Source organism: Poecile atricapillus, chromosome Z, assembly GCF_030490865.1.
Source record: "Poecile atricapillus isolate bPoeAtr1 chromosome Z, bPoeAtr1.hap1, whole genome shotgun sequence".
NCBI classification, from domain to species: Eukaryota; Metazoa; Chordata; class Aves; order Passeriformes; family Paridae; genus Poecile; species Poecile atricapillus.
In genome coordinates, this window is record NC_081289.1 from 126,408,173 (window position 1) to 126,422,157 (window position 13,985).

General features: G+C 37.4%; 1 protein-coding gene across 2 annotated transcripts in view; it reads right to left on the bottom strand.

Moving 5' to 3' along the window:
* Positions 1-13,985, bottom strand: part of ZSWIM6 (zinc finger SWIM-type containing 6) — a 116,370-nt gene that overhangs the window by 32,262 nt on the left and 70,123 nt on the right. Inside the window, exons 3-4 of one of the 2 annotated variants that reach the window (XM_058865382.1) lie at positions 13,644-13,792; positions 12,973-13,123 (exon numbers count right to left, since the gene is read on the bottom strand). The exons of the other annotated variant lie outside the window; for it this stretch is intronic. Of the exons in view, the coding sequence (XP_058721365.1) occupies positions 12,973-13,123; positions 13,644-13,792 (300 nt within the window). The remainder of the gene's footprint in view (positions 1-12,972; positions 13,124-13,643; positions 13,793-13,985) is intronic. 2 annotated transcript variants of the gene reach the window in all.

Genomic DNA, 13,985 nt, shown 5'->3' on the forward strand with positions numbered 1-13,985 from the left:
TCTATTTGGATTTCTATGTATTTTTGGTTAGTTTGCGTTATAGTAGTGGATTTTAATTTTTTTTTTTTAGTGTGTGATTTTTATCCTTCACCCCTCTCTTCCACCCTACCCCATGTATGCGCATTTATCTCTATTCAAATTTCTTCCTACTTCTGCTCCCTACACCTTCCTCCTCCCGAGATCTGCTCCATTCTGGCTATATCAATTCACTGATTCCTGCCCTGCTCCTCGTGCTGGTAAGTCTGAGGAAAATGTTCACTTTATCACATGCCAAGTGGCAAGAGCCTGGAGGATATTCTTATTCTACTTTGATGCTGCTCAGTGGAAGCCCGCTTGAGTTAGCCCTTAAATGTCACCACCAACCTGAAGGACTACCCTATTGTCAAACACGAGAGTGTATTCCTGCCTGACAGCTCCCATTTGGGGAAACCGATCACGTTACCTTTACTACAGGAAGTCCTATGGAAAAAATGAAGGATAGGTATTCATAATTTGCAAGAAAGGTATCGGACTCAATTTCCAGTGACTTCAGCCTAGAAACTGTGGTTGGCAACAGTTTATGCTCCAAAGAAATTTGAACACACTCCAAAATACATTCCTAGCATTCTTAAGTTTACATGTTTGATTACATTTAATGATGTCTCCAATGCAAACTACAATATGAACAAAAGTCTCACTAAAAAATAATTTTTTAAAAAGAGACACCAAAATCTCAGAGAAGGTGTTTGTGTTTACATACTGCTTTTCTCTCTAACACAGCTCTCTCTCATTCCTATTTCCTTTTCATCAGGTTTTTTTCCATACCGGTTCTCACCAGGCTGATACATCTTTCCCCCACCCCAAACTACATGCTAGTGAAACACAAATGAAGTTCTTGTTTAAATCCCTGGACTCTAACCTATGTCTTTTCAATACAAAATTCCTCACAGTACAGTGGCAAAACAATCACAATTCCCCAGAAAATAATTGAAAAATATGACATGGTACAACTGCAATTTGGTACTAATTTCACAAGGGAAAGGATATTAGAGCTGTTACACTACAGTAAGGAATTGTCTATTTTGATTCAACACCAATCTCTTGACCTCAAAAAAGGCAGCTTTGCCAAAACAGACCTTTGATTCAGACAGACCTCCTTTTGAAAATGTATAGTTATCATTCATCTTTAGTGTTAACCTCACCACCAAAAAAAAAGGAAAAATTTACATGCAGGCTTTCCTTGTACATACATGGGAATACCAGTACTTTCATGTCTCTCTGGAGACATCCATTATTTTCAATTTATGGGGTAGAGAGGGACAGCATGCACTTACATTGATCAGGATTTAAATACGCAAACTGAAAAACATTAAGAGCATTAACTCACTCTAAAAGTAGATGCAGTATAGAACTACACATAACTACACATCCTGTATACACACACATCCATGCAGCTAAATGAAGTGCAAGGGATGTGCATAGACTCTCCCAAGAGATAAGGTATTGCTCACCTTCCATAAACCACATTATGTTTTACTCTTGCTCCAGTAAATAGAAAGGTGGTGATGGAAACAATTTTAGGGGGTCCTAGAACACTGATCATTACCTGAGCACCCAGCATACAGTTCTGTTCATCTGTTTGATTACACTCTGCTTTTCCTGAAAACATGATGCTATCTTGTCAGGGCTGCTGTACAGCTAAGCTTGGATGAGCATTTCCCCATTCACAACACCTAAGTAATCAATGGCTCAGACTTGGCCTTTGCTTTGAAATTTTATATTTCATATATTTGAGATCAAACAGTGTATTTCCAAAACTAAAATATTCAAGAAACAGCTGCTGTAATATTTCTCCACCCTTTCCATTATTGCAACAACTTTATCCTAAAAAGTAAGTTACAGGAGGAGCATTTGACCATTTCAAAGAAAATGGAGACACGTAACCAAGATCATTCCCTTTGCCCAACAGACAAAACAGCTTCAGCAGCTGCTGCACACTTGCCACTGTGCCCCACTTGAGACTAATCCATTCTATTACAAAAACATAATCTTCAAGCATTGAAAGTGCCAGAAGAAAAACAATACTAGCAGACAGAATCTATTAACACTTTGAAGTACTGGTGTCAGCAAAGGATTTGAAAGTGGTTTACATCTGTATTTTAAACACAGACCCACTTTCACTGGGACAGCCACTTGGAAACCTCAAAGAAGGTACTGTGTGGTGTTTATTATTTCTGAATGAGAAAGACAAGTGCCTTCAGAATAACTGGCAAAGCCCCTGCCCTTCTCCAGGCATGGAGAGATCTCCACCAGAACAAAACATAATCACAAGTCCCACTGGAGACTGCTCCAATTAAACAGTTGCTTTTATAAAACAGTAAAGATAGGCCAAGTGCTTCAGGACTGTTCCCTCTTCAATTAGAGCATCAAGGAAAACTATTGATAGCACACAGTTGCACCCAAGTTGCAATTTTATTCATAAAAATTCCTTAATGCATTCTGGTTTCAATGTTTAGTCTTCAGAAAGAAGAAAGGTTTTCTATGGGTGCTGTGTTTCTTGTAGAACAGTGTTTCATTTTGCTCTAATTCATTCTGTTACTTAATCAAACTTTGATGTATTGGTCTTGAAAAGTGCTTCATGTTGATTGTATTGTGTATGATAGTATAATCACTCCCCAGGCATTTCACACTAGCTGGCTGATTAATGCAATGGATTACCTGGAGCCTGATGGCATGAGGGAATCACTGCCCTTGTGCAGGCTAACCTCCAGGCACTCATTTCAGAGAGGTGAGGTGTCAAACAAAGACAAAATGCCTAATTCCTTAAGTTTCCCCTTCTTGCTGCCTGCTGCTCCTATAAGGGTTAAAGGCACATGTACATTTGGCTGAAACGGGTATTTACATATAGAGATTCTATGCTAAGTTAGAAATCAGACCATGGGGTTGCTGATACGTCAAGTAAGTACAAACCTCTGCCTTCTCTTTCTATGTTTCTAACTTTAGCACAATGGCACAAGGAACTAACCACACACTTCTGACATTTTGCATGAGCCTGGGTTATGACCTTTCAAGTATCTTTTTAAAATTCCTGCATCTTTACTGACACTTGCCATTCAACCAAAGGGTTTCAGAAGTTTTCAAAGAACAGGAATTTGCTTGAAAGGTGCAGTTTACAGTGTGTCAGTCAATTATTTCCCCCCCCCCCGAGAGAACATTAAGAATCAGGCACATGTTCATTAGAAACCCTTCTATGCATCTACAGTACTCTATATCCTAACCACTGCAGCAAGGCAGGGGCTATTAGTCTACAAAGATAAAAGAAAGTATAAAGAACCTGCAAATGAATGTCACTGATTAACTTTCCTCACAGTTAGAAAATTATTTAATCATCTGTTTACAATCAACCAACTGAAGGCAAAAGCATTGCTAATACTAACATATATAATACAAAAACAGTCCTTAATCTTAATATAATTCTTCACAATTTTAACTAGTTGCCAATATTTACAGGTAGGTGGTGAACACAAAGTATGCTTCTAACAAAAATATGTATCAGATATTTTACCAATTACTTTATCTAGCAATATACTCCCAGTAGTCACAGTCTACCTTCAGAGACTTCACAAATTTTTGGAAGAAAAGCTGATGTGACTATAACTATACATGTATTAAGCTACTTCCATACAAATTTATCCCTGAGATGAATGAATTCCTCCCACAGTTTTTTTAGGAAGAGCAAAACTGGAGATGTTTGTCCAACAAAACAAGCTATTAATAAAATAGGGAGATGAAAATACCTTTCCTTTATAGAGGGATGAAAATACCTCTCCTTTACAAAAACCAAAACACCAAAACCAAAACAGCAACAACAAAAAACAACCCACCACAACAACACCACAAAAAACCAGAGCAAGTGCAAACATTATTTTGCATACTGGAAACTACAATTGCCACAACTATTCTCATAGAACATAAATTATACACTGTAACTGACCAAAGGAGTATATTCTGATTGTCTAGCTCAAATTCTTTCCTACACTTTTGTTTCCCAAGTAATTTTTTTCTTCCACTCCAAACATGATTGCTGAGTTTTCACAAAAACAGAATACTTCAATTATAACTTAGAATACAAAAATCTAGTATAGCACCAGGCTAGACAGTCAGTTTACTACCTGCCACAATTCAAAACTCAAAGTTTTTTTCTAGTTTCTTAGTTAAATTTCTCCAGTTCCAAATACAACTTTCAGCTACCTTTTGTGGGTTTAGAAGAACTATCTTCCCTACAAAAATTTTAGTCTATGTAATAGATAAATTATAAAGGACTTCCTTTGTCTTGATTTCACACATACAAGTAGATTAATATTCTTGCACTTCTCACCGCCAATTTTCAAGATTTTTTTCCAGTATTCATTTAAGACAAAAAAAAAAAAAAAAAAAAAAAAAAAAAAAAAAAAAAAATAGGCCATGAGGCAAGATGGCTGAACCACAGGTAAAGCTCAGAAATTAATGAAAACTCAGTAATTCCTCCCCATGAAACTATCACTTCTCTAGCTCTGCTATTTAGTAGAGGTGGCACTGGAAAATTGAATGGCAGCCTAATGCTACTGAAGTATGAAAAATAAAGAGTGAGAGGACAGAAAAAATATCACAAAATATCAGCTTAGCTTATAGTAAAACTCTGTCCTTAATCTTTGCAGACATGATTCCAGAGTTAGGGCTGCAATGAATTGTGCACCAGTTTCAACACAAAATATTTTTAGGACATTTATAAGTAAATCAGTTCAACATCATAGGAATAAAAACAACAATTGCTTTAATGTGGATACTTTAAAAATCTGAAGTAAATAAAAAAATCTGAACTACTTTCCATCCAACTGAACAGAAAGGAAATGCAGCTTTCTGTATGGCATTAAAAATAACCCCTCAAACTATGCTTACATACTAAAGGTAACTACCATGACCACTATTTCTGAAATCTGATAAATGCCACAGGATTAGCTCCATTGGTTAGAGCATGGTGCTAATAACACAAGGTTGTGGGTTTGATCCTCATAGTGGCCATTCACTTATGAGCTGGATTCAATGATCCTTCTGCGTCCCTTCCAACTCAGAATATTCTGTGAAATTACCTAAAATTTATATTTTTACCATCATACTCTAGCCTTACACGCACCCTCCTCATTTCAAATACTACTATGGCAATGTCAGTGATGGAGGAAGAAGGAAATGATCCCCAGAGAAGGTGGACAAAATCCATCTTTGCAGAACAATAGCCTGGTTTCATTCACTGATGAAATGAAGGTGACAGTATCAACCAAGACACTGTAGGGCCATGACAGCAATTTAAGTTGTCATCCATAACTCAGGTCTTAGAATAGCAAAACTGTCTTGTGATGCTAATTCTGACCCACTGTTAATTTAGCATCTCCAACAACAGAAATCATTCAAAGACACTGACATAAATTAACAGCTTGTTCTGTGAAAAAGCAAGTGTAACCTTAAGTGCATGACCTGAGGGTACATGTGTTTCATAGGATCATGACAGCTGAGACAAATAGTAATGTAACCACTACTTAGTGAAGACAGCCTACTGGATATGATACAGTTTAAGACTCAAATACGCGTAAGATAACACTCTACCTAAAAAGTCCCACAATGAAAGACCAAAGGAAATGGTGCATCCAACCTCCTTTCAAACACAGGACTGCCTACCACTTTCATTTCAAGGCCAGAAATGCCCTATATGCAACTGACTAATATATATCTAGAAATTTGAAGTTAACTTTATTTTCTACAAATGCAGGGCATGGGTACTTTCTTTACTTTTAAGGCAATACATGATGCAATTATAAGTGGGGATATTCAACAATATAAAGATAATGTACATATAAACTTGGCAACCAGATTTCAAACTTAAAGAGTCTTACTGTACTGTTTTATAAAAATCATAAAATACAGGGGAAAGTGAATGTCTCTACTACATGGTTGACCCTAAAAAGGGATTGCATGAAGAATGAAGGTCCAGAAAAACGGTACTAGAGCACCAAAACTGTAATATATGCTTGACTTTATCCATTCTTTTTCATGGTAGCCTTGGAGTATTTATCCAGTCTGGCACCAGGAAGGAATTTCTTTCATGGCATACTGGCAACAACCATAGCTGCTTTTGTCCTTTTTCCCCCTCCACTTAAGCACTAGCACAGATAATCTGCTCAGAACAGCTGGCACATCCCATTCATACAAGTTTGTCTCTAACTGCAAAGGGAAGGAATGCCTGAGACAGAAATATAGATGGAAGATAGCTTCATTCAGTTAAGGTTAAAAGAATCTAACTTGCTGTTTTCTAGAGATGACTATAAATTCTTACCAGGAAAAATTCAGAGTGGTTTCCAAATTTAAAAAAACAATCAAACAAATAAACATTACTTAACACTTGATCATTAGTTTGCTCATGGCAGAATGGTAATTAAATCTCTCTTAATTAGTTTATAATGACTCCTTTCATAACCTCAACATTAGAATCAAGCTTTACATGAGGAGCAAAGTGTTACTAGTAAAAGTCCAGGTATGATCTATCAGGAAATAAACTGTACTATTTGTATGTGTAAAATACCTTGTAAAATGCTATTTTATTTCAACTTCTAACACAAAACTGTATCATTGTAATCCAGAAAATGGTCAAAATACCAATTAAGTGTGAAATCAAAACAGACTATCAGCTTAATCCAACATTAAAAAGTGGTATACAACAAAGCAAAGTACTAGTGAAAACGTACTAAGATGTTTAAAACTACTGCAGCAAAGTCACATTATCCACTCAAGAAATTCCTTTATAGCAACAGTCCATTTAATATGCTAGTATATTTTTAGAATATTACAGAAAGGATTTTAAGAATGTCACTGGGAAGAGCTTTATCACATGAATGAGGCTCATTTCAATACCATAAGAGGTTCCTATACTTGAAAACTTTAGATTCCAGTAGGGTTGAGGTAGAGAGAAGATGACGAATTAAAATGTGGAAGGTACCCAGTTGAATGCAGAGAGTGCCATTTAAGTTCTCCTCAACACCATAAGAGATGGCCAAGAGAGATCCAGATCAGCATGAACCAAAACGCGAACACGTTCACCAATTCTATTCATTGCCCTGCCTTGCCAAGGACATCTTTGGACACAACCTCTTCCCCAAGACAATGCCATCTTCTACTTCACAAGTAACTAATCCTTGACTTAAAAAAAACCAACTTCCCATTTAGGAGTTCTTAGATATCAAAATGGAAGAAATCTACTATAAATGTTTGCTTTGCAACATGCAAACTATACAAAGTTTCTTCACCATGAAGACAAGCAATAGGATATGACGATACTGAAAGTGGTAGTTCACAGGAAAAAAAAAAATCTGATTCTGTAATCTACATGTTGACAAGGTGTTGGGCTCCATCAGTCCATCAAACAGTAGATACATGTCTTAGATTCTTCTGCTTGACTGCTTTCATCAGATTAAGCATCTGGGATTTAATTTAAGAGTTTCAGCTTTATTAAGCTGTCAGAAGAGCAGCCCCACTTTGATAACAGTAGCTGCTCCAATTATGGCCTGGCTTAGGGTTGACAAGTATAATGATTCATTCATGGCACATCATAAGCAATAAAAAGTTGTTTTGCATCACAGCCTTAAAAATGCGGGCACTTTTTTCATTTAATTTGTCACTTAGCTTTTGCTAAGAGGACTGTTAAATTGCAGTAAGAGGCAAATGGGGCTTTTAGTTTAAATTAAATCCCCATATTTAAATGATCTGTAATGGCACAGTGTTCTAGTGGGAAGACTATTGCTTCACAGTGGGCCCTGGTGGTGACGTGTGACATTTGTATTCAGGTCCGGTATTATCCGTGTGGCTAAACGGCTTCCAATTTCATTTCGCAGCCAGAAGCCTGCAGAAAACACCAATTAGCTTGCAGATCCCATTTGCCGACAAAACAGTCTCTTCCCAGTGTCTGGCATCTGGCAGTGCTCAACATTTAATTCCAAAACAGAGCCTCACAGCCATCGTGATCCCTGGGCTGGGGTACAAAGTCAGTTTTTCTCATTTTTTCAGGGAAATCCTTTCATTTTTTATGAGAACAAGCAACTTTTATTTTTCATGTATGAGTATTCATGACTTACACACCTACTAAGACTACACAGTCCATTTTCTTTCTTTCTTCTAGAGTACCAAGAAAGCTAACAGACCTTTCTTTCAAATCAGAGATCTCGGCTCAATAGGCATCAGCAGGTATTTACTGTGCATTTCCATACCCCATTTTACCAAGGCAATTTAATTAAAAGGCAAACCAAGGGGCTTCAGATAATTAATTGTTATGAAATACCAAACACCTCAACCATGGTCGCCGTGAGTCAAACACCTAAAGATCAACATGTGAAACTTATGTACTGGGATACCATTTAAAGAGCAACATGAAGAATTCCAACTCTACTTTAAACTCTGCAGAGTGGAATTCGTGTATTACTGGGGTGAGCTGGAAGTGATCACCAGTGCATCACTGAAATTGCATCTAAATTCTCCTACTTTGAGAATTATCTGAGCAAGCCTTATAGCTCTGACCTGTAACCTTTCCAATAGTGTACCCCTGATATTCCATAAGTAGCACAGAGCTTATTCTACTCTCTGATGTAGAACAAGGGAATTTTCTAGGCAGTTATTATAGTCTTACTCCCTATCTAGAGGTTTTTAAAAACTGCCTAATTATGTGGAAGCCTCTTTTTGTAAACATGAGGCTTTTGAATCATGAATTGCTTAAAAAACTAGGACTTTGTACTAAAAAATTGCCAGATTCAGACTTAGACCTAAAGTGTTTTATTTGGGGTTCTTGAGTGGAGGTTTTGGTGGTTTTATTTTTAGGGGGTTTTTAATTTTTAATTTAGGTGTGTGGAGTTTTGTTGTTGTTTTTAAATCATCACCCTCAAACCCAATCTGACTTCTACTGAAATCAGCAATTTACCACAAACTTGAACAGAACGGTGACCAAAGCTCAGCGTATCCTTCCAGTACCCTTGCCAATGCCCAATGCCAGGCAGGAAGCATCACTTAAATTCTAATGAAAGACTCAAACGACTCAGTCAAGGAGCAAAGCTGAAGTTACTTAAGTATGCTTAAAAGTCTATGCCAAGATGGAACTGACAAAGTGGCCATATGCCTAGCAGTTGGCAGACCGCATACCAAGGCAAGCAAGAGCAGAGTCTGCTCTTTATTAACCAGAATCTATATTTACTTTTTTTTCATGCCCTAAAATTCTCCCTAACAAAACAAATTGTTACCGACTTGTGACATAAATGGAAGTATAGCTAAAAGATTTTTTTAAAAGACATACATATATGCCTCTCCCAGATTACTTTGAACTGGTAATAAAAAACATTAAAAATGCAGAGGCCTGTGTCTCACTCCCTCCATTGATATTTTGGTTCTCTGACATCCTAGAAGATAACAAGCCAACATTACTTTATAACATAACAATAGCATGCTTTCTTTAAACTCAGTGTCTGATTTACTTCCACTAGAACAGATCATATGTTGCTGGGGCCACCCTGCTTTTCCCACTGCAGTCTGCTATTGTAACTCTGGTCTCCCTTAAAATCTACTTGAAGTTTTTGCACATTCACTTTTCTTTTCTTTTTTTTTTTTTTTTTTTTTTTTTTTGAGATGCAAGTTTCACATGGAAAAAGCAATGCTTAATGTGAAAACAGGGAAACTCAAGCAAAGTAAGATCCTAGCAAAAGCACCGCTAAAGACTGTAGCCTTCACATCAGGTAGAAGTTAATCTGGAGAGATTCACACAATGAACAGCATTTTGGAGGAAACTTGCTACGCACCAGTGGAAGGAAACAAGGAATTCTATCGTGAGGAGAAGAAATAGTTTAAGAAACAGAAACACTATCTGAAGATGGAAGAACCAAGTTAAGTTCTACCCTTTGCCTACTGCCCACCTAGTGCGACTGAAATGTATTTGCAACAGAAACTGTGGCAGAAGATCAACATATTTTGATATTCTTATGAGTTGTCACAGCAGTTCAGGACTGAAACAATGTGGTCTGCCTCTGACTGAAAATACAGCAGCTCAGGTAAGTGGTAAGACTGCTTTTTGAGAGTGACATCTAGAAGTCTGATTAAATAGACGTAAACTAAATTCAATTAATCCAAAAGTATTTATTATCTGATACTGCAGGCAGATAGATTCCACCTCCTCTACCTTCAGACAGGTGCTGTCAATAAAATGATGTTAATACAAGACTGATGAAACAAGAGGAGCCAGTACAAAAATTTTTAAAAAAATTTTTTTGTTTATTGACAGCATGTGGCAAGACTGCTACAGGTTAACAGCTGGAGAACACATTTCTACCTCTCCCACCACCTACCAACTCAACCCACATAAGCAACAAAGCATGAGACCCTTCAGTTCTCAGTATGGTGGGATACAATTTTGTTCAATATATGTCCAGCTAGGCATGTGCCTTGCTTGGCAAAAACTGTTATTTTTCGCAAAAACATGACAAGGGATCATAAAAATGGTTGTTAAACTTGCAGCTGTTTCTAGACTTCAACAGAGCTTTGCCTGCTGTAGTATTAAGGATTTTGATCACAGAAGTCTGTAATCTCAACGATATAATTAGCAGTTTATTAGCCTAGTGCTTCAATTAGTTTAGAATGAACATAGTTTTTGCTATACAGGTTACATCCAATCTTATCCCACCAGTTAGTATGTGTTTCAATCATGGTCATTTTTGACCTGTAAGAGTGCAAAAGTTAAGTTTCGCATTTGACACTTCTTTTCTGAATGAAGCACATTCCTCTTACATGGATTTGATTTCATTTAGCTTGATTTTGGATCTTCAAATTACACTAAGAGCATTATGGCATTTGCTGTCTTATTTGCATTACTTACATAATATCTTATAGGACATTGTCTGTAAATTTTTGCTTGTTATTAAATGTTTATATGCTTTCTGCCATGTAAGTCAGGCACAGCCATATTGACCAGAGCATATCAAAACAGACTTCTTTAAGTCTAGGCTTTAAATATCTTTCCAGATGAGAACACAGGTTTCTACTCCAAGTTCCATGAATCACAAGACAATTTCATTAAGGCCATGTATATCTTCAGCTTGCTTTAGGAAAGCCTCCAAAACACCTGTAGTAATGTTTGGAATGCTAAAACAGACATGTTAATCCCTTCACTCATACACTCAGTGAATTATCTTTCAGAGGAATTAATTAGATTTACCACTATATTTTAAATAATTCAGGTTGTCTTTAATCTTCGACACACTTGCAAGTCTACTAGTTTGTTACAGTACTTTATATCCAGAAAGCAATGCTTGTGGTTACTTTACCTCTTTCCTCTCACCTCACCATCTTTAAATACCGTTGACATTCACATTCAATTAATATTGATTTTCCCTTCAGATAACACCCTGTATCAATACAGGTTGAGGCTGGGCGGGATTTAGAGCAGCCCTGCAGTTAAGTACTTGGTGGTACTAGTGGGTTAGAGGCTGTACATGACCCAGCCATGGGTACCCACAAGTCAGAGAGCCAGATGTGTCCTGGGCTGCATCCAGAGCAGTGTGGAAACACAGGAAGGACAAGGATCCACTGGAGGAGATCCAGAGAATTGCAACAGACGTGACCCAGAGGGATGGAGCACTGGCCAAGAAAAGTCTGAGATAGTTCAGTTTACTCAACCTGAAGAAAAGAAGGCTCTGGGGAGACCTTAGAGTACCCTCCAGTAACTAAAGGAGACCTACAAGAAGGCTGAAGAGGGACTTTCTACAAGGCATGTAGTGATCAGACAAAAGAAAAGGACTTTACACTAAAAGCTGAAAGATTTAGATTAGGTATTAGGAAAACAATTCTTTACTGTGAGGATGGTGAGGCACTGGAACTGTCTGCCCAGAGCAGCTGTGGATGCCCCATCCCTTGAAGTGTTTCAAAGCCAGGTTGTTTGAAGCGCTGAGCAAACTGGTCTAGTGAAAATTGTACCTGCCCATGGCAGGGGAGTTTTAACTAGATGATCTCTAATGTCCTTTCCAACCCAAACCATTTTATGATTCTGTGATGAAATTCTTAAGAGATTCTGCAAACTTCTGAAGTAGTAGTTCAAAACTGTATTAATGAGTTCCTGAACACTTTACAGGCAAGTGTCTTCAGAACTCATCAGTTCAAATATTCCTTTCGCATTTCAGCCTGTGTTATTCTCTTAATTGTAAAACAAAATCATGTATCAGGTAACCTTTCCTGTAAAGCAATGTTAATAGTCCTCTGTATTTCATCTCCTTTCTTGCTCAGTAATTGACTTCTGTAATTGTGAATCGGTTTGTTCCTCAACCTTTCCAACTGAGCACTAGAGGCTTATGTATTTCACCTCAAATGAACTCAAATGTAGATACATTTCCACTTTTTGCTTTATTCCTTCCAGATCCTCTAGTACTTAAAAAGTCTTGGAATTGTGTCACTAAAGGACACAAAATGATTCACATGAATGCCTCCTAGTGTTAGAACAGGAAAAAGGTCACTTTATTCTCTGACTCCAGTATTTATAGATTTTCAATAATGACCAGGGATTGGATAATTAAGTTACCACCTTCCCAAGCACACTGGTCATGTGAAACGTCCACCAAAAGACATTTCTTAGAAGCAATGTGATAAACAACTTATGTTTATAGAACTTTCAGGAGAAAGTAACAAACTATGAAAACATTATCAGAAGGCTTTAAGTTTCAGGGCGACAGCATTATACTTCTTTTACACCATGTTCCTCTCCTTCAACTGCAACTATCTCATGCTATAGATCAGAAATTCGATTTCACCCAAGCTTAGCTGAATAAACTGCAGAAAACTCTAATCTGCTTAGCCTAGAACCACAATAGAAGTTTTTCTCGACTCCAGATATGTAATTGTTTTTTTATTACACATATGAACACCTAAATGAGTCTGTGAATTTACCCAGTTCATCCCAGAGCTGCCTATACTTGTCAGTCATTGTAGTTCCTTGTTGTCTCCAAAGCGACAGACGAGGGTCAGCCATGAACTGTTCTGTTATCAACGTCAACATGCGAGCTCCATTTGAATCTCTCATTTTTAGCATCTCTCGCACCTAGGAAACGAGTCTTTTAATACAATCTTGAAAAAAAGCAAAGAAATCGCAGTATAGACAATATGCTGCAGTGTTAAATACTCCCCTTCTGTCAAGTCAGAAATACAATTTATATGTGTGATGGGAAATTCTTAAGTAGAAAAAACAGTCTGCCTTCCCAACTTTTAGCAAAATTTTGGGTTCAGTATCCAATTTCAATTCTTCAGAGAATTTTCCACAAGCAATCCACAGGTGTATTATATGAACTGCTGTAAGGTTTTCCAACATTTTGGGGGTGGGAAGGAAGAAGAGAAGAGCAAAGCCGTAGATGATTGAAGTGTTACTTCATATCCTTACACTGATCAAGACACATCAGATTGTAGTCTACTGCTGTACAACTCATTATCAAGTTGCCATTGTATTCCCAAGACTTTGTGTTATTTTAGAACAGCAGAATCTAGAACTTTGAGTAAGATGCAAGCAAGTACAGACTGGCTTGGAGAACAGGGGAGAGAAAAAGGGTTCAGAGTACTCAACACACCTTTGCAAAAAGCAAATTGAGCTGCTTCCCTGATCCATGGTATCCACCCTGGGAAAGGAAGAGTTTAACCTGTTCTTGGACTTGTTCCTCATCCAAATGCCAGCAATTTTCATCATCTATGCTAGCACCTGCTGTTGGGTCAGGAGCACCTGCAAACAGCAAGAAAAGAAATCATTATGTTCTATATGAAGAAGAGAGGTCCTTGAGTCCAGGGAAAGAAGACTCCTGCAGAGGTTTTTGGATTTGTCTCTTCTCCTGTTTTGGATGCCTTGACTTTAATCTAAACAGTCTTTAAAATAGACTTAAATTTCTCCTCAGTAGTCTTAAGCACTTAGAAATTCT